This window comes from Condylura cristata, unplaced genomic scaffold (assembly GCF_000260355.1).
Source record: "Condylura cristata isolate star-nosed mole 26May11 unplaced genomic scaffold, ConCri1.0 scaffold00001, whole genome shotgun sequence".
NCBI lineage: Eukaryota > Metazoa > Chordata > Mammalia > Eulipotyphla > Talpidae > Condylura > Condylura cristata.
The window spans coordinates 74917902-74939584 of NW_004567102.1; the positions used below are offsets into that span (position 1 = coordinate 74917902).

General features: G+C 41.0%; 1 protein-coding gene across 1 annotated transcript in view; it reads right to left on the reverse strand.

Moving 5' to 3' along the window:
* Positions 1-418: 418 nt before the first annotated feature.
* HIVEP2 (human immunodeficiency virus type I enhancer binding protein 2) overlaps positions 419-21683 on the reverse strand; it is a 26569-nt gene continuing 5304 nt past the window's right edge. Inside the window, exons 2-8 of the mRNA XM_004673904.2 lie at positions 21508-21552; positions 15291-20840; positions 14047-14201; positions 10304-10479; positions 6695-6796; positions 5004-5899; positions 419-2859 (exon numbers count right to left, since the gene is read on the reverse strand). Coding sequence (XP_004673961.1) covers positions 2032-2859; positions 5004-5899; positions 6695-6796; positions 10304-10479; positions 14047-14201; positions 15291-20450 — 7317 coding nt within the window. The 5' untranslated portion in view covers positions 20451-20840; positions 21508-21552 and the 3' untranslated portion in view covers positions 419-2031. The remainder of the gene's footprint in view (positions 2860-5003; positions 5900-6694; positions 6797-10303; positions 10480-14046; positions 14202-15290; positions 20841-21507; positions 21553-21683) is intronic.

Below are 21683 nucleotides of genomic sequence, written 5' to 3' on the forward strand. Positions count from 1 at the left end.
TTTATAATAAAATGACTCATTTGTGGCTGTATTATGGTATATTTATTTCAGTCAGTTTTGGTCTTCAGTCACTTTGGAAACAATAAGTAAGGGGCTTCCCAGTGGAAATTCACAGGTGTGTGCAAATTCGTGTCTGTTTTCAGATACGGAGTAACCAGCCCATGTTCATGCTTAGGTTCTAGAGTTGATTTCCAAAGCTCAGTCTGGTGACCATGGTTCTAACTGAATGACATATGGAAGCCCGCGACTGCCTTTTCACTTGTTAAAAGCAGTCATCCTCGGCACACTTCGGGGGGTGGGGGTGGGGGGGCAGAGCCTAGCAATTAAAAAAGCACAGATGGTATGTCGGGAGCTCAAAATTTCTTAGAAGCAAAATTGGGAGATTAAAATTCTATGACACATAAAAACTAGACACCTCAAGCATGTAATTGTATATTTATTTCTCTTTTAAAGAACACTCCTTAATGTAATTCAATATACAAACTTGGTTTCACAGAATTATAATCCACTATAGAGCACAAAGATAACCCAGATTGTGTGTGTGCGTGTGTGTGCACGTACTCTTGTCCCCCTCCTCTTCTTCTGTTCTCTGGACCTACAAACGCTCTGCCCACCTTCAGCACTAACCAAAGCCCATTCTGAATGCTATATACACGTCATCCTCCCACGAGTTCTTTTCCCCTAGTGACTTATGCCCCCATTCCCCCTGAGATAGCCAGGAGTGCGACACTCTTCCCCTTTGCAAAAGGGTAAAGTGGCTTCCCCTAAAGCTGATGTCAACCCTGTTCCCACGTGGACTGGCTGACAGGAAGGGCTGGTGAGCTGATCTCCATGCCCCTCCCCGCTTCCACACCCGCCCCTCAGAGTCCAAGCGTGAGCCCTCTGTAGTAGCCTTCTCGCCAGTCGCCATCTTGTGCAGCAAGAACCAAGGAGATGCCCAAGCCCAGGTCTCCTCCAGGGGCAGCGCACAGCACTGCCTGCCAAGCCACCGGGCCGGCCGATAACCAAGCTCTATACAGTCCCATGTGCTTTGTTACTTTGTAAAGATACCCTAGCATAGGTCTGTGGCACCCTAGTGTCCAACCTAGTTACATAAAATTGTACCAGTGATGCACTTGTACATATTTACACGGGGCGGAATGTTTTCCCATATCTTCAGATGAGTATATAGAGCAACATGTTCACATAAGACCAAATACTTTTAATATTATTTATAACTGATTTATAAAGCTTTGAAAAAACTCACAATAGCACATTGTTTACTTTAATGCTTTACGGTACTATCAGTTTAAAATCACAATCAGCACTTAAGTTATAGTCAATTCAGCAAACGAGACAAAAAAATTTACAAGAGTTAAGAACTGACTGATACATCCTTTTATCTTTTTTTAAAACTAATGCCTAAGTGCAGAATAAGATACTCTAGTTTAAATATCTTGTTTACAATATACATTTTTGTTCTAGTTATGCAACAGTAAATTCCATGCTTCACATAGAAAAGCAATCCACAACATTAAGAAAAAATGTACAATTTATGAAACAAAGTAAATAAATATTAGTATTACAGAATCAGAGCTGTACATAAAAGCTGTTCAGTTTTAATCATATAAAAATATGTTTTAGTGCAACCTCACATATATATTGATGCTGTTTTGCTTTACATCATTTAGATCCAAGTGTCCAAAAAAGGAAAGAAATTACATTTATTACAAAGCAGATACACAAATTCTAAAATATGTACAAATTACTGCTAAAAAATGCTTATAAGAATATAAGCAAAGTAAAGAAAAGGCACAAACATCTGTACAATTTTAAAAGTACCAGACCCAGTAGGTTAATTTCAAATTTTGTTTTGGTCAGGCTCATGATGACTTGTTAATTTACCTAATTCCTTTGAGATAACAAAAGTATATATAATAGCAAACTACTGTAACTGAGGACAGGCATGCTATAAACTCGATTACCTCTATTTCTAGAAAAACAAAAACAAAATGGGAAAATGTGGAAATGAAAGTCTCCATGCATCTTAGATCAATGTAGCTGACTCTTTTCCGAAGAAGGGTCTTCGCTTGCCTCTGTGCTCGACGGGAATTCTTTGCCGCCTCGAAAGCCCGGCGCTACGTCCTCCACACAACTCTTGATGAAAAACGCGGAGTGAGCTAGTGCAGTCTGTGATGAACCAAAATTGTCCTTTTCACCATCATGCAAGTCAGGGTGGGGAGCTGAGGGACAGGGCTGACCTGGCTCAGGCCCACTAAAGTGTCTGATGCTAACATGTGCATTTTCCAAGGGTTTCTGACCAGCCTCCTGGGCCCGTGCTGGCTGATCTGCCCCGAGCAGAGCAGCCTCTTCTGTGGCAATCCGGAGCGAGGCGATGGCTTTCGTGCAAGTCTGTATGTTTTCCTCCTGCTCCCTCTCGGTGGCATTTAGGCTGTCTTCCGAAGTGCTCTGCTTCATCAACAGCCGCGGAGAGGAGGGGGTGCTAGGAGGCCCAGATGACTGCAAGCTGTGAGGGGGTCGCTTCTCAGGCTGCTTCGAATTAACGTAGGGCTCCTTAGCGAAGGGCTCCCCGGAAGCTCCTTTCTTCTCCTCAGAGCCTTCCATTGGCAGAGGCAAAGTGGGTGGAGGATGGAAGCCGGAAAGGACCGGCGGCATGGAGTGAACCATTTGGATCCCACCAACTGGCACCATGGGGATAGGAGCGCGCACTTGCTGCTGGGAGTGGAGTGGAAGATGACTGAAGACATAGTCATTAGGACCCTCAGGGAAAAGGCTGGAGCCTGGATGTTCGTAAGCACCTTCTTGGTCTCCATAGAGACTGAAGTAAGGAACCTGAGGTAATAATCCTCTTCTTAAGTTCTGCACAGGGAAACAGAGAGTACAGCATTTAGGACCCACTGCTCTTCCTGGGTAAGTCAAGTTATTTCATCTCCTCACTTCCTCCAAACACTTGAAAACGACCTCATTCTTTTACCCATTTTTCATGGCTCAAGACAAGAGATCTGTCAGTGTCTCATAATCCTTGAAAGAAGCTGTCAGTTTGTGAACAGTTACTTTTGTTTTTAAACAGCAATGTGATAAAACATGCAGTGTGTTTCCACTGGGTACAGAGACACATTTCAGTTCGTTATTTTTCATAAGAGAGAATGAAAAGAGAATAATGGATAATTACCAGGAAAAAGTTCACAGGGCAAAAGAAAAAAAAAAGGCAAAAAAACCGTAAAACACTATAGATAGCTGTGTCTAAATGCAAAAGAAAGTAAAATGATTACCATCTGTTGATATCCTAGGCAGATTTGAAAGATGTTTTGTCTTAACTGCTGCTGAGTGGCATGCTTTAAAACTGGCTTTCAAAAGCCAACATTCCACAGGACAGATGACCACGTGGTGGTAGCTCATTACGGTGCAAACCAGGGCCAAAGGGGGTACTCCTTTCAGAGACACAACAGGAAGAAGACCAGCTTCTTCCTCAAGTCCCAACTATAGGTCTGTCTTGTACAGAAACTATCCATCAGAGAAGTAGTTAATGTTAAACATTTCACTTGAAATGGCAGCTACAACCCATATTCCACTGTAGAGTTGGCAACCTATGTTAGTGTCTTAGTTTCTCTTTTATATTACTATCCCCACTAAATGTCGTCTTGGCAATTGATGAACTAAGGAAACTTAACATTTTGGTTCAGAATTCCAGAGATCATTGTTCCAATCCTGATCATAGAAAACCTATTTTCTAATATTCTTTCTTTAGCAAATGCAATTTAGACTAAGAGGTTATCAGATTGTAATGAGACCATCAGGTTTTAGCTACTGTGATTCTTTTGATGAATTATCATATGACTTCAGTTCATTTTTGATTTTTAGAGAACTCAAGATCTGAAAGATGGAAACCTATCAAGTGTGATAATAACCAGGAAATGCAAAAAATGTTTCAATTTACTTCAAGGGTATTTCAGTTTTGCAACTCAAGATATCCTCTGGTTTTATTCAGAGAGTGAGGTGGGCTCAGGATGACTAAGAGATGTGCCTGTGCTACTCTGTGCCAAGGCTGGCCCTTACTTTTGCTCCAGACTATGTCTTATTCAAACTAGAAACAAATGACTTATTCTGGAAGTATAGGAGAAATCATGTCATCATCAATCCTATAACCGCCAGCACTGCATAAACTAGGTAATGTGAGAATTCCTTGGTATGAGAATGAATCACTTGAGTGCTATCAAAAATCCATCTTATAATCCTACCGGTTCAGAAAAATGTATGCTTCCTCCATTAAACAACTATTATGGTAGCAGGGCTGCTAATGCCTACAATAATCTTTGAAGATAATCACACCAATCCATGATTACTACTGCTGTTACTGTAAAGAACATAAGCATAACATAGTAATTGCCTTTGATTCTTTCTTCCTTGTCTTCCCCAACTTCACACTCTCACCGGGCCCCCTGCCTCACTGAACAAGAGCACTAGGTAGCAGGAGGTAGTGGTAATGATAAGAACAGAAAGCTTCTATGTTCTTGCTTTACCAACCTGCCAAGGAGCCCATTTGGCTCTCACCAGTCCCTCACAAGTGTCCCATGTCTGCTCACTGTGGGCAAGTTATTAAAAGCCATGGCTAACACCTGAATCAGAATCCTTACCTAGCAAAGAGTGATCTACCAGATGCCTAAAGTCCCTAAGACCATCAGTGTATATAGTCATTTCACATTCTCAATTGATGAAAAGGTTTCATTCAGCTCATGTCTACAATTAATTAAGCTTGGAAAGCATTAAGAAGGCCTCCCCTGTTAAGCTGGAGATGCACTATTGCTCTGCCGTGACACCAGCTGGGGGCAATGCCACAGCCCTATTACTGACAATAGCATGTGATAAAAAACATCTTCCTGCCATTTTCAGAACCAAATCCACTCCCTTCAATGACAGATACCCATGCTATAGTGAATTTCATACGAACTGTTACCAATTGGCTCCAATGTATATACTAGAAAGAGAAAGCTAATTATACTTACGGGCGGCCCCAATACAATTGGCTCTGCTTGCAAATACTGCCCCATGGGCAATGGTGGGTTATGGTATAAAGCCCTTCTGGGAGATGGTGCTCTTATGGTGGTAATGTATCTTCTCTCTCTTCTGGGAGAAAGGTCTCTTCTTGCTGCGATATCTTTCCCAGGTGACACTGGCCTCCTTGGGGACAAATGTCTTCTTGGAGAAATATCACTTTGTGACATCTCTCTTCTCAATGCAGCTTCCTTCCTTGGTGAAAGATGTCTCATGGGTGACAGATCTCTCCTAGGTGATAAATGTCTTCTGGGTGATAAATCACCTTTGGGTATCAGATACCTCTTTGGTGAATTATCTCGACAAGGTGAAGAATCATAGCCTGGAGAAGAATGGCGGCTTGAGGGAGAGAAGTCTCTCGGAGAGGAGCTTGGCTCTGAAGATAACATGTATTCTTCATCCATACAGCTAGGGATGTCTAGCCTGTCCTTGTCTGGTTCTGAGTCTGTACTTTTGCTCTGGAATAACCTCTGGTATTCTGTCATTTGGGTGTCTTCACATGAGTCACTTGGTGTCATAAGCTGAGTAACCTGAATACTTGGCAGAGTAACCAAATAGCTGATCAATGAAGAATGCCCCAGGGAACTATCTGTGGGGACCCCGTGGGGTATGGCGCCAACGTTCACAGGCAAGGAGGAGAATCTAGGCGGCTGAGGGCTGGTGCTTCTTGATCTTGTTTTTGGTGTCAAATCTCCCTGGTCATCAAAGTCATCATCATCTTCATCATCATCATCATTGTCATCTCCATCCTCACCATCTGATTCTTCAGCATCTGAGAACTGATGATCAGTTGAAATGCTGGACATGCTATGCTTCTCAGTTGCTTTGTGCAAATCTTCCATTGTTTCTGAAACAATTTAACAGGGACAGTAGTGATCAAGATCCAAATAGTAAGTTTAGAGCTAATTTAGGCACCATCATTCCAAGAGTCTCCCTTAACCCTCCAGCCCCAGAACATGTTCTATTTTTGAATTTCTGTAACTCCTGTATCATGGGATTCTACCCCTACGACGACCCAGAAATGGTTCTTAGCTCTCTGATCTTAACCTCTCTGGTTCTATCTTACCCTACCATGAGGACTCTGGAAGGAGACCTGATATCTCAGCCATCACTCTATGTGTAGAAAAATCTCAACAAATGGATATGTAATGTTGTTAATGATAATGTCGGAGAAAAAAGAAAAGCAATGACCTCTCTCAACAGGTAAGTTTGTGTACCTGTGGTCTATCTGAGGAGGCTCAGCTGACCCTCAGGTTTTCTATTGGGGTTAATGATGGATTATTTTTCTACTAATCCCCTCTTAACAGGAAAAATGTCATATTAAAATGCTTTTCAATTTTTTGAAAAATTTTCATAAAATTTAAAATACATAACATTAAAATTTAAATATACATCAAAATGCAAGGGCAATTAAATTACTGTGAAGCATTTTCACAGTAAAGCCTTTCCCCCCTCAATCTGAACTGAAGTGCCTTTTTTACTTCTCAGTTGGTTTCAAGTAATTCAATATGTTGGACTTATTTTCTATATTTAGTTTTTTAATAAAATGAAATGGGATCAGTTTCTTGAAAATACCTAAGCTTACTTACCACCAGGGTCACAAAGCTTAGTGTAAAGACCAGTCAACTAAATTATGAAATACCTGCTTCCTCAGTTTCTGTATCATCCACTGATGTCATGGAGACTCCGAGCTCCAGGCATTTCTTCATGTGTGCCTTAGATTTCATATGCTTCGTTAGATTTCCTGGAAAACACAGCCCACCGTCCCAAATATTGGTTACCAAAATGTGATAATTGCTCCCAAATTCTACATGAAGAGATAACCTATATTTGTCTCTATTCACTAACTCCAGCATAAGAGGGAAAAATCTAGCTTGTGAGGATATGATATCAGTGCTTTTATCTTTGTATCTTTTCTCAAGTGTTCTTTATCTGAAAAAGGCTGAAAGAGCAGGACTGGGAATCCCAGGCTTCCCCAGTTGAGATGGCAGGTAGTACCTTTGGCCCCAAAGGGTCAAATTCTTTGGACTCCCTATCACCAAGGTGAATACAATCACCATCCACCAGACCCCAGATTTTCTGGCAATGATAGATACGGATAAAACTTGGAAGAATCTCACTAGCCAGAAAAAAAAAAAGGATATCCAGAAGGAAAAAGAAAAAATATTGGATGGTTTCACTTATAGGAGGAATATAGGGAAATCAAGTAAGGGATCAGGGAAAAAATAACCTCTGAAAAAATCAATACGACAAAACTAAAGAAAATAAGATGACAATTATAAATCAGAGACATTCTGCAGGGCAGAGGGAAGGGAGAAGATACAGAACACTGGTGGGAAGAGCATAAGGGACTGAGGTGCTGGTGCACAGATGAGTTGGTGGTAGGAATTCTATGGGACAACACCTGACGTAAAACATATGCAAGTAAAGACATTATATATACATATGTGTGTGTGTGTGTGTGTGTGTGTGTGTGTATGTATAAAATACACAGTCTGGATATCCAGACTGATGTTAGGATCACCCATAAATGAGTTCAAAGATGCAAATATTTAGCTCACTATTTATAAGAATATTATTTTCTCTGCATCTATCAACAAATTTTGCAGCAGCAATTTCTAATTTTTAAAGTTTTCTAAAGTTTCTTGTTATTTATCTTGAAACTCCTGTTGCTTTAAGGAAAAAGAAAGTTTTTTTTTTAATGTTAATTATGTATCGTGATGGTGACATGGCCACACACAATTATATATATCCATATCTATGTGCATGAGTGTTTTCTATAGCTTTATATAATCACTATGGGAATGTGAGAATAAGGAAAATACTAATTTAATCAACTTTGACATAGGATTTATGAAATTACATATATATATACACATAATTTTATATCATCTATACACACAATACATAGACATACATACATACGTATATACTTATTTGTGAGAAAAGATCCAAGAATTCAGTTGCAAGGGTCATGTTATCTATCCCCTTTGATGGTGATTTAGCAATTTATCAGCAAATGTGGTATTTTTGAGAGCAGGCTCACTAAATTTAGGTGGAAATTCTTGCTTTCTGAAATAGTCTAGTTCCTTTGTAGGGGTGATTATCTTACTTTTAATGTAATACACGATATATAATTCTATACTGGGACGCTATTATTTATTATTTTACTTGTATTTATTTTTACTTAACACTGTATATATATATATATATTTTACTTAACACTGTATATATATATATGTATATATATATAATTTTATATGCTATTTTGATAACGCCAAACAGAACTAATTTGCTCCCTATTGCGCTTACCTATCAAACATTTATATCTACAATTTTTCTGAAGATCTCCATATTTTGATAGGTAGGTCACCAAGAATTCTAAAATGTGTAAATATAAAGAGGTATAAATTAATAGGTTTCTTGCAAGGGAACAAGTCATCTACAATATGGATGGGTGTGTAGTCAGATGTGTCAAGATGATTTATTTTGACATCAGTATGTGTTTCTCCTCAATTTTCACTCCACCTATTTCAAGGGGGAGGTCAAGCTCTGGGCTCTGATGGCTAGGGTAGAGTTACAGTTAGAGATCTTGTTCCGAAACAACCCCATCCTGGTTTTAGTTTATGATAACTCTTGAGCTTCCTGAGGATTACAGCAAAGAGGGGGGCAGGATACCAGGGGCAGAGTCCCCAAGCATGGAGAGGGCACCGCTCCACAGGTAGGCACCAGCTCCACACTCCGATGACAGAGCCTGACAACAGGCATGTCAGCTGGAAGGGATAATTGGTACAGGCTTCCCCACATTCATTGAGTCATTTTAAGATTCTGAGACAGCTGTACACTCCCAGATGATGGCAAGGAAACTCCTGGAATGACCAAGAATAGATCATATCCTGCTAAAACTCCAGGAAGATGGTTCACAGTCCAGTTCATTTGATTAGAAAACAAAAGAAATTCTAGCAATGTGATGTTTCTCACCCAGTGTTTTACACAGCTAAATCCACAGCTAACTCATGCCCAATGAAGACTGATCAGTTTTCATGACTGACAGATTTGCAGTATTTCCTAAAACCAAAGTTTATATTTTCTTAACTCCCAGGGTATCTCTCTCAGTGAGGGTCTATATAAAAAGCTTGATTGTGGGAGAGTTGATGGTATTTAAAGGATTTGATGGTTATCGCTTTTGAAATGCAAATGAACAATATTCCCCTCACCACCCTCTTTTCCTGGTTTCAAAGAAAGAGGCATGCTGTAATACAGACATAAAGAAGAAACAGAACATGCTGAGAGACCATCTATACATTTATACTTCCGACAAACCAAAACAGGTAATTAATTTAGGATTTGGGTTATAAGCAAAACCAGACACATTTCCCTACCAAAGATTATTTTATTTGATATTTATTTTTCTTGATGGGTAGTGAAGTAGGCTCATTGGTATGCAAATTTAAAGCAGCTATGAGGTAAGTAAGGGGGTGTCTTGCTTAGAGAATCCAATGGTATAGCACTTCTACAAAGGTAATTCCACAAAGACCAAACCACCTCTAACCCACTACTGTTTGTATTCTCAGAACACTGCATTATGAACATGTTCATGATTTTATAAAATGGCAAAAATATAATCAAAACAACTGTCTTCTGTAAAATATTTTAATACACATCTTTAGGTTCAAAACAGATTTTAAAAAAAAGTAGCATTTTGAGGTAGTCCTAGCTTTGTAAGATTAACAACTGTAGCCTGAGAGTAAGAAACTGTCTCTGTGTTGATAAATACACAGAACACAGACTATCAAAAGTCTATGCATAATTAAAGCAAGTGTGCTCAGTGGGACCACCTGGGAGTCTGTGGGTCTCTACATTATTTATAATCTTGAAACTGACCACAGCACATGTTTTCTTCCTATCTTCTACTTGGCTTTTCTAATGCGAATGTATGGATTCTCTCCCTGCACAGCTTCAGGGCTGGTGCAAAGATTATCTAGACCATATAGCATTTCCAACACAAAGTAATAGTGCTCCAGGAAATTCTTAGCCACTTCCTTTGGAGACAACTGTCCTGTACCTACATTTACAACCCTTACTTAGGTCATAAAAGGAGACTTGCTGTCTCATGCACATCCTTTAATCACTAACATGAGGTAGAAAATGCAAGCCGTGGTATCATACTTTCACAAACAACATTAAGTAGTGTCTTCAGAATTCAAAGGAGCCATAACATTTTTTTCTTTAGAAAAAACCAGACCCGTACCTTTCGTTTTGAAGGCGAAGTTACACAACTTGCACACATAGGGCCGGACATCAGTATGGGTACGAATGTGCTTTTTCAGCATGCTTGGCTTCTTACAGCGAATCCCACATTCTTCACAAATATACTTTCCACGTCCTCGTCCTCTGACATATACATAATCTTCATTTGATTTATACCTGTTTTCAAAAAGGATCCCAGGGTATTTTCAAATACTTTAGCAAGTTATATATCAAAGCAAAAGCTAATTACTTAAGTGGCAACTTTTTATGAAGGTTTTTCACAAACAATAATCCAACTTTAGTTCTATGAAGCTGATGACATTCATGCAGCAGATGCCTGAAAAAATTAGATAACAGGTTTGGCATGGTAAACAAAATGCATTTTTTTTTCTACATGGAGTCCAAAATGAAAATGCCTAGTCCATGTAATGTAAACACAGGGACTTGGTGTAGACATTCAAGTGGGCTTATATAAGCCTCACAGAGTTACAGAATCACACTTCAATCCTTTCAGACTCCACAATAACCACCAACCAGAAACATCCAAAAAGGTATTCTACCATATTCAAGCCATCAAGCATCATTTGTTAGCATTCTTCTTCCACAACATGTATGTACAACACACATACCCTTGTAAATTTGCTGAAATAAACATAACTGACAATAGAATTCTCCATTGCAACTCTCCACTCTATTTTTACAATGCTGGCATGAAGAAGCCTCAGCCATTTCCAGCTTTCGCAGGCTGAACTGAGCTCACCAACTGTTGTCTACATATTTGATCTGCTCTTCCCAAGGACCATGAGTCTGTACTAAAGTGAAGTCTGAAAGGGACTGTTATATAACAAAAACGAGAGATTCTATTTTTCCAATAAAATCTGCATTTGGTTCTGAAAGAAATTAATGGAGAGGTTTGAAGGGATGTCTGAGGTCATTTAGTTTAATCCAATCAGTTCGATGAACAAAGTTAGGTATTCACTGGGATAATCAAGGGGGAAACTGATCCAGTGCTCAACCCATCACATTTTGTTTAGATTACAATGAAACCTAATCTATCACAGTACAGCACTCCACAGAAGAATCAATAAATATCATCATCTCTTAAATCACAGCCAGTCTACAATTAATGGGTTTTAGATCATTCTTGGAAAGACATTTCTTTTGAGAGTAAGAAAAGGGTAAACTAATATACAAAATACCATCATTTACTGTGAACTGGCTTAAAGCCAGGTTTTTTTTTTTTTTTTTTTTTTTTAGATTTTAAGAGCACTGCAGACTTCTCCATTTTGTACTAGCTATTCCAGCATCAAGAATAAATATAAGCTCTACTTTACATGTCTAATTCACTGAGGATTTCTAAGAGAGAAAAATCCATGCATGTATGTAAATACCGACTATACCAGAGATGCTATTTAAATTTAACATTATAGACATTTTGGTCAGCACCAATCCAGGTGAGAATTATGTAGCATCGAAAATGTGAATAGAGGGTCTTCTCAGGTGGTACAATGGATTAAAGCACAGTACTATCCGAAGCCACTGACACAAGTTTGACCTCTGGCCAGGAAGGTGACCCACATGGTACTGCAGACCTCTCCTGTGCTGTTCCCCTCTTCAGTGTACTTTAGTAGACCTTCCTCTTCTGCTCCCCACTCTGTTTCTGGTGAATCCTCTCACCTCCCCCACCTCTGGCCTGTACCCCAATTCTTGTATGCATAAATAAATAAATCTTTAAAAAAATATCAATAGAAATCATGCATGCTTTTAGCTCCTTTAAACCTTTCCCATTTATAAGGCACTTCAACATCAGTATTTTTTCAAACTATTTTGAACTTTATTTTTTATCTCAATGTCTTTTATAATGTAGTAGAAAATAACCTAAAAATACCAAATATTTTCACCTTTTTTTCATTATTCTCTGTCCCTAGCTAAAGGAAACAGCTTAAGGAATATAAAAATAAATAATTTTATAGCAAGCTAGATTTCTTCAGGAAAGGATACTGTGGCCCACCATCATGGTTGATGGGAAATGCATTTTATTTTCAAATAAGTTTTTTGTAATGTCTTAGCTGGTTAGCTGCTTCAGAATGAAATACAGTACAATTTTGTGTAACATATACCTATTAGTTGGAAAAATTTGTACAGATAAAATATTTACCATTCAATAGTTCACAGACCCATGAATTTACTTGATATGAGAATTATGGATTTTGAAAAATAATAGGAGGATGCACTTAATGGCATTACTAATTATATCAGTTAGATTAAAAGAAACACATTCATTTAAGAATTTGGCCAACAATATCCATTTTTTAGGTGATCTCTTTGCAGTGATCAAAACCGTAAGAGGTGGTAGCACATTGCTAGAAATGGTCAGCCTCAGGCGGAAGTTGGGGCACAGATGAAGAACTGACAGAACAGACAAGAGGGGAATACTGAAATGAGGAGGAAATGATATGTGGCCACAATCCCTCAGGATCATCGAACGCAGCAACACAACATTCACCTATGCTTTTTCACTGTATCCCAAACCACACAGGAATTATGATGATCTCACTTGCTGAGCCCAAGGGCTGCTGAGTGTGAGGGGCTTGGTTCAGTCACAAGGACCGCTCAGTACTGGGAAAAAGATAACATCTGTATTTCCCTGGTTTGTGTTAAAAGATAAGGGATGTAAAAAAATCCTGAGACGACCCCATCACTCTACACAAGTGTATCTTTGGTGGCAAAACTACTAGGCATCTATCCAATGAGACCAAATCGAAGAGGGAGGCACCTTTAATCCATCTCCAAATTATGTGAGAAGTTGGTATTTCACATGACTAGAACTCATCCTGCCACAGTCAAACAGGTAATTCTATTTTGTCCTTCAAATATAATTAGAATATGTTCATGCTCTGGAAATCTGTATAAAAGAGGCCTGCTGTAGAGATAGGCTAATTACCTCTTTAACCCCCTGATATGGTTAAATGTACTTTAATTTTTTTTTTTTTTAAACAAAAGCCTGGGCTTTTTTTTTTTAATCAACATAGATCGAAGACATGACTTTATCAAAATAAAAATTTACATATATGGGTAATTTTTCTTATTAAGATAACAAATCAATGAAGCCTATTACATGAGTTTGTACAACTCAGAATATTTTTTCTTCTAAATCCTAAAGAAAGAGAAATAATCACAGACAAGCGGAAATTTGGGAAAAGATGACAACTGATTGCAAATGTGTCCTGAACTACATCCTGGAATAGTAAGAGGACATTGATGGACTGATAAAATCCCAAGTCTGGAATTTAGGTAATAATAAAAGCAATAAAACAAACAAATTAACTCACAAATTTCTAGCAATATATATGAGTATACATGACTGCATTTTTGTAAGCTTTGAGTAAAAGTATGCCCAATAATAGAACAAATGCCCATGATTATAATATTAAAAAAAATGAACATTCTTCAATGACATTGAGAGTCCACCAATTTAGTTCATTTCATACTAAATTGGAGGTATGAAATTTTAAAGCAGAGACTCAAACCATATATAACAAGGGCATTTTCATTAAAAGCAAGTCATGAAAACGAGGGCACAAACTCAGTATCTACTACCAGCCAGACTTCAGAAACAATAGAAAAGGAGTTTATTTCTCTCTTCCAAACAGAGCAGACACTATTTTTTTTTCCATGCCGACATTCAAAACCATCTATTCTGACATAACTTAATACTTTATACTTGCACTTATGTTTGCTTACCCTCCTTCAAAGATTTTAATTCGAATTGGCTCTGCTTGTTTGGATCCAATATCTTTATCTCCATGAAGATCTCCTTTCCCCCTTTCCTTTAAGATATTTCCTACTAGCTTCCTCTCTAGTTTGCTGCCAAACAAAAAGGATGCATCGGGTTTCATCTGTAGGACAGAAAGAGAGATTCAGTTCATGGTTTCTCTAAGACACACTCTGAAAATTAAACTCCATGCTAAAAGGCCATGCACTGATTACATAAAATAAAGGGCAACAGGGATCGTCAGAAAAGAATAGGAGTTTCTACAGAATACATTCAATATTTTCTTCTTTAAAAATACTCCATTAGAGTATAAAGGACCAGGTGAGAAAATAATAATAATGAACTATATAGCAGAGACATTTTACGGGGGTGGAGTGGGGAGTGGGGTCAAAAACAGTGGGGGGAGGGAAGTGCACTGGACTATGGTGATGGCACATGGGTGATTTGGTGATGGGAAACCCAAGGGGATTGCAACTGAGATGGAAAAAGGCACAGAATGATGTAAAAATAAACTATTATATTATTAAAAAAAAAAACTCCATTAGCACTTACACTGTAATATTATTAAGAACTTTAAAAATATTGTATATTCTAATGTTGCAACTAAAGCAACTTCAATGAAACAGATATTCTCAAAAATGATTGAAGAGGAATTGTCAATGAAATAAGTAAAAAAAAAATTCTTAAATTCTTCATGTACTTCTTTTCCAATTTAACATAAATTCCAAAGTACCTCTAATTACCATTTTTATCATGTTAGGTATAGGCATTAATTGCTCATGCAGGAACAAATCAGCTAATCACTTGAGAAAATAAATTTGAGAGAAAGATATAAATGATAAATTTGGCAAAAAGTCTTTCCAGAGACCTCTGAAGTTAGCAATTTTTTTTCCATTGCCTGAATACCTCACATCACAGGGAAAGTCAACATCTGAGGTCCCTGACATGGGTTAGAAAGGAGAAGAGCCCAGAGAAATTGTGTTTGTCCTGGACCAGCACATCACCTGGGGGAGCCACTCTGTGTATGGATTTTCCTCATTCCCATAATGAAGTTCATGGAGGCAGTTTCTATCCCTCATGGGCCAGGCAGAGGACTTCCCCAAGTCCAACCTACATTTTTCTTGTAATTTTTAAGCTGCATATCCCTCACTGTGTATTTAACCCAGCAATCAAATCTGCATCCCAGAATACTTTCAGAAACAACATCAGTTACCTGAGCAAACTGCTTCCAAGCACTTGATGACGTAAGCTTTCCGGTTCCAGGCCTGTGCATAGCAGCCAAAGTATAAATTTCTGCGGTGATTTTTTGCTTGGACCTCAGAAGAGCCAGAGTTGTTTTGGTGTTCAATCCTGATGGGTTTGGGTTACAGGAACTAATGCACCATGAAGCATAAACCGAGGATTTGAAGGTGGCCTGTTGCACATAATTGGGTTTTGTATAATTCAAGAAGCACCAACTCACAGTAGTTGTTGTCCGCAGACTGGGGAATTGAAGAATCTGCTGGAAATCTGCCACATCCGTGAAAAGAAGAGTTGAGTTTGCCATTTTCCCACTTGGGCCTGAAGCCATGTGCACCAGCATGCCAACAGGCAGCTTCTGGACCTTTCTTTGCTCTTCCAGCTGACCATCTCCTGCTGGCAATGAGGAGCTCTGTGGGCTCATGCTCATATCAGATGCTGTCTCATCAATATCTAACTCATCCGAGGACTCTCTACTTTCCGAGGGCCCACTGGACTTCTGCCCCAGAAGCGGTGCCCTGGAGCTGGGCTGGAATGGCTCCCTCAAGGGCGTGCTGGCCGGTGGGTGGTCTTGAGAGGAGGAGGGGGACAGCGAAGAGAAGGAAGATGACCCCGACTGTGAGCCATCCTTTGGTTCAGAAGCACAACCTTGTCGAACCAGCTGGGGCTTCTGTGGGCGGGAGAGATCCTTCTTGATATCTGAGCTGGTCAGCTCCACCGCGCTAAGCTCCTCCACAATCTGTCCATACATCTTTTCTTCTTTGACCCTCTTCTGCTGCTTTGTTTCCATGAAGAGCTCTAAGCTGCTGGCTGGAGAGAGCATCCGCTTGCTGCCTCCCAGGGTGGCGACACTGTCAGAGGTGGACGGCAGACACAAGGGGATAGAGGATTCTAAGTCCAGAGGGAGGGTCTGAGGTACTTTCCAGAGGGGGTATTTTTCCAAGCCTGCCTGCTGCCCCAACACCTGGGCGATGTTGAATCCTATCCCTTGCATGGCTGCATTGGTTACCAGCGTTCTCTGGGTCACATTTTCATCAACTTTACATATGACAATGGCAGGACTGTTCTGCCCAAGAATCTGAGAAATGCTCGTGTACATGACACTCCCATAGGATGGTACGTGGGTCTGGATCCGAACCGGAACCACAGTTCCCGGTAAGGACTGTACAGACCCGGTGTTGGCTGAGGCAAAATCTCCTTGAAGAACCTGCTCAGAGGGAGCATCAGCTGACATGGTGTTCTGGTTCGATGGAAACTTTGGAAGCAGGTTCTTAGAGTGTAGCGCTGATGTTCCTGAATAACATGGATAAGGTTGCTCTTTTGTGTGTGCATATTCAGCGGGTTTCTTTCCAGTGTGCTCTGCAATGTGCTCTAAGGGATAGGTAGGATGAATTTCTGCCTGGAAAGAAGGCTTGCCATAGTTCTTCTGAGGGTGTTGAGCAAGGGGATGGGGAAAATGAGCCTGCCACCAGGGAGGCTGCTGAGCTGGCAAATGAACCATGCAGACGGTGGGATACTGGAACGGAAACAAGGCATTCTGGATTGGGGAAAATGGGATAGACTCTTGATGTGGAAATAAGTGTGGCTGTTCAGACAAGTGCTTGCTAGGAATATAGGACGTTGGCTGAATCAAGGGATTTCTCAGTGACTCCTGACTGTCCATGTGTGGGATCTGTTGTTGGGCTAGGGGGAGTGGCCCTGCACTCATCTGGGCACAGGGACCCACGACCTGCTTCCCTGGGTCCTCTGCCTGGAGAGGAGGGAGCAGGGGGCACGGGGCATGGTGCCACGCAGACCTCAGGCCAGCATGCAGGTGCTCCATCTGTTCCTGCTTTACACTCAGATCGGCCCCGACATCCCCCTGGGCGATCTCCGGAGAACCGCTGAAGGATGCCTGCCGCACCAGAAAGCATTTCTTCCTCTCCCGCGATGGGGACAACGTGGAAGCAGGTGCCCCTGCCACCGGAGCATGAGACAGGTTCCCATAGTCGAAAGATTTGCTCCGAATTTCCGGCACTTCAGCTGGGTGAGGACATGGCATCTGTTCAGACGAGCAGCGTCGCATCTCTTTCTGGTGATGGTGACCGGGAACAGACAAGGAGTACGAACCAGCAGGGACAGTTAAAAACTCTGAATGCTTTCCAAACTCATCGTGCTTGGAAGGAGCAGAAAGCTTTATGGTTTCTTCTCTTTCAAAAGACATCGAAAAGCTGGAGCTATGGGACAAGTTGCTTTCCTGGCTGGGGCTGCGAGAGAGCCCGGTACCCGTGGACTCAAAACTGGATTCCCCTGAGGAGTGTTCCATATCGGCAAGTCGCAGACGCTTCTTTTTGGGTGGCAGCTTCTCAGCTGGTAGCTGGGAGAGCGTCTCACTTCTCTGGGGCCACTGGAATTCCTCCACTGGCTTTTCTGGTTCTTTGTTCTGGGTTTCTTTCTCCTTCTCTGGTTTGTCTGGCTCTTCGGTCACTCGAATTTCAGGAACCTGAATGTTGTGCTGGCGAACCAGCCTGGGTTGTGTGTGATAGGACGGCTGCTGGACCTGCTGTGAAGGAGAGGGCTTCCCCCCACTCTCTGCACTCTCCCCCGCTGGTGCCCACTCTGGGCTCACGGGGGCTTCTGAGATCTCACTGTCGCAGGTCTCAGAAGGGGAAGAGGCTTTGTCTTGTGCACCAGCCATGAGTTCAGCAGACTCCGATCTTTCAAAAGAATTGGGTCGACTCAGTGAGTTTGTGTGCTGGATCACTGAAATCACATTCCCAGGGGGTTTCCTGCCCCCTAGTTCTGACATCTTGTCGGAATCAGTGGCAGAGGTTGACTCCTCTGACCCAAGGGATGGACTTCCCGATTGCAACTGAGGTCGACATGGTTCGAAGCGCTCCAAGTGGCCATGAGAAAGGTTCTCATATCCAGCCATAGGGAACCCACTCCTTAGTCCTTCCTGCACCTGCAATTTAGGGTCATAATCTGAAGTCACTATTCCTATGGGGGTGCTGACAACGCTGCTGCAGATCATTGGTGTGTCTTCCTCGTCCCCAACACTCTTCTCTTTCCGGCGTTTTCTGTTTTCACACGTAGTTCCAAACAGGGTTGGCGCTCCCTGCTGTGGTGCAGAGGGATCTATGAAATATTCTCCACCATGTTTTAATGAACTTAAGCAAGAGATGTCCCTGTAGTTTTGCTTTGGTGTTTCAGTCTCTTCCCACTTCTTAAAGGGTTTCCGGCCAACCTCATAGTCGTAACCAGCCCTGTCAGCAGGAATTAATTTCTTTTCCTTCAAGGATGAACCTGCAGTACTCTTTGATATCCGGCCATGGTGTTCTGCCTCTACGTGACCCTCCTGTACCGAAGGCAGCTCAAATGCTGCCTGTCTTCTCAGCATGCGCTGAGGGGGTATTCCAACAGTTCCCGGGTAGAACACATCATCTGAACCAGTCATCCTTTCATCAAATGAGTGACTTCCTCTCAAAGAAGGAGGGATGCTTAAATTAGTTGCTGACGAAGTTGGCATGGAGTTGCTTCTAATAAGGGGTGAAGAGTCTACAGGAGCTTCTAAGAGCACTGGGTTACTGCCTTGGAAGTTTGCTGGATACAGTTTTCCTTCATTCCTGACAGATGATGGAATAATTTGGGGTTGTCTCGACTCATTGAATTTAGTGGATTTCAGCATGCCTGCTTGACTGGGGTCCACTTCTCCCTTACTTGGGATCAGCTGTGAAATGGGATCTTCAAATATCTTGACGTCTAGCCTGGTGTTTACGTGAGGTAATGATTCCATCATGTTCTTTCTGCCCATCGTGGCACGCTCTTGACTGGTGGTAGTGACACTGAGTGTATTTCTTGGACTGAGCCGGCAGTATTTGCCAAAGATGATTTCTTCGTAAGACTTTGCATTTGTGTTTGGAGGACTGATCTGCTGCTCTGCACTTTCTGAGCGGGAAAAGTAACCAGAGTCAGTGCTTCCTTTACTGTGTGGGCTCAGAAGGTTGAGAGATGGCTCAGAATCTTGTCCTTTTTTCTCTGACAGTCTTAGTGCAAGTCTCTGTTTAACTGTGTGAGAGTCATCAGCCTTAGTATTTAACGATGGATTTGGTAGCATGTCAGGGCCAATATATTGAGAGCTGTCATTAGGTAAAGGAATCCCACTTTTAGGAATGATCAAAATGGGCACCTTCATTGGACCTCCAAATGATTCTTCCAATGACCCATGATAGCCACCTCTGCTGGCGATCTCCAAGGGGATTGGTGGGCCAGGACTCATTTTGTCAGAAGCCTCCACAAATAAAGAACTCTCCTCATCCGTGTCTGTACTCTGTTCACCATCTGAATGTATTTCTGCTTCTACATCAATAAAACCGGCCTCGAGGTCCAATTTAGATACAGCTGACTCTGTGAAAGGGACTAATCCTGCCTTAATTGCATGGGCATGCGACTTCCTGTGTTTGTACAAATTGCTCTTTGTCTTGAAAGAGAAACCACAAGGTATACATGGATATGGCCGCTCACCAGTGTGAGACCGGATGTGTTTTTTCAGTACGCTTGGTTTGGCACACGCCCTGCTGCAGTAAGGGCAAATGTACTTGCCGGGCTTTTTGGGTTTGTGCTCTTTCTTGTGAGCATCTTCTGGCTGTTCGATACTTTTCTGGGAGTATTGGCTATAAGCAGGGTTCAGACTTGAAATCTTTTTTCTGGGATAACCACCACTGTGGCCAGGGATAGGAAAAGAAAATAAGTCCTCAGAAGCAACAGATGGCAACGGGCCAGGGTAAAGCCATGGAGGGCCTTCAAGGCTCTGGTGTGGCTTGTTGCTGTGCATGACCCCCTGTGGCAATGAGTGCTGAGGGAAGGAGAGTGAATGTTGGCATGAGTAGGGGCTAGGGCGGTGCGGTGGGTATTGCTTCTCTGTGGCCTGCTGTGCCACTTCGCTGGGTGAGGCCAGCTTCCCCGAACCAAAGAGTTGTGCTGATACCGTGTTTCCGATTTGCTCAGGATCTATTTGTGGCGGCCGCTGTCCTTCTTGACTGCCAAAAGTGCTCATCTTAATAACAGCTGATTGTTCCTGTCTCCATCTACCTTTATCAGTTTCTCCAGACCTTGAGGTAGCTTTTTGTCCTAGAGCTGTGTCCACACTCTCCATTTTGTTACACAAGGTCTTAAGTGCTAGTTCGCTTGCGAGCCCTGCAGACTCATGGAGTGTCTTCAAAGCTGTGCTTTTCAAAACTTGCTTGCTTCCATGTTCCAGGGTGTCTGCAAACTTGCTTAGTGCACCTTCTCTTTGGGACCTTCCACACCCACCCGGAGTCTGTGGGCATCAGATGGCCATGTCCTGTGACCAGGGCTATAACACAGTTCTCTCCATTGTAGAAAGAAATGTCTCTCCAAAAGCTAAGTGCAAATCTATAAAGATTTCTTAGGACATTTGAATATATTCAGCTAGGATGCAGTTGGGATGATGAATAGTCTAGGAGAACTTTTGCCCATCAACTAGAGCAAAGTTCAATTGCCAGTTTCCCTAAGATAAAATCATCTGAAAGAAAAGGAAACACAATGAGATTGTCATAACAGTTATCAAGCAAGAAACCAAGCCCAATTATAAATAATATGCCTGAAATTATGTAAATTCAACCTGATTTTTACTCTGAGGAATTCTATTTTGAACTGATACATTAATTTCATAATTAAAGGTATTAATTCAAGTTGAGTAGTAAGTCATATCATAAATCTCTTCAATGCTTAAATTTTGGTCATCCTTTTAAAGGCTCTTCATTTTGGTTAGAAAGCTATTCAAAGGAAAATTCTGATAGAAACTATCTATAAAAACTCAAGATTTTAAAGTCTTTATTAAAATAAATGTATAGCTACCTCTAACTGAACTTTTTCATTGTCCTACATTTTTCTTTAAAGATACATTGTATAGGTTAGTGCAAAAATCCACTATGCAATGTTTATCAGTGTATGAAACAACATATTCATAGAAATTGTTATATCTATTTTACATGATGTTGGTATAAGACATAGATCTATTGTAGAGTTTAAAAGGAATGACCAACAGAGCTAAACTAAGGCTATAACAATCAATGGTTGTTACAGAAATTTGGAAAAAATTGAAAAGTGCATCTAAATAAAACAGCTATATAAGCTTCATAATATGGTAAACAAAACATTTTGGGGACAAATAAAAATGTAATAATTACCTGCATGGTATAGAGTTTTCATGGGCATGATTGTCTTGACGCTTCCTGGGTAGAAAATAAATGCCGTTAGGAAATATTGTTCCATTAAATGACCAACATTGCTGTGTACAAATGTCAATTTCTTTCAGCGGGTTAAAGCACTACACTGAGAAGCTAAAGCCACTTCCGCATGAGTT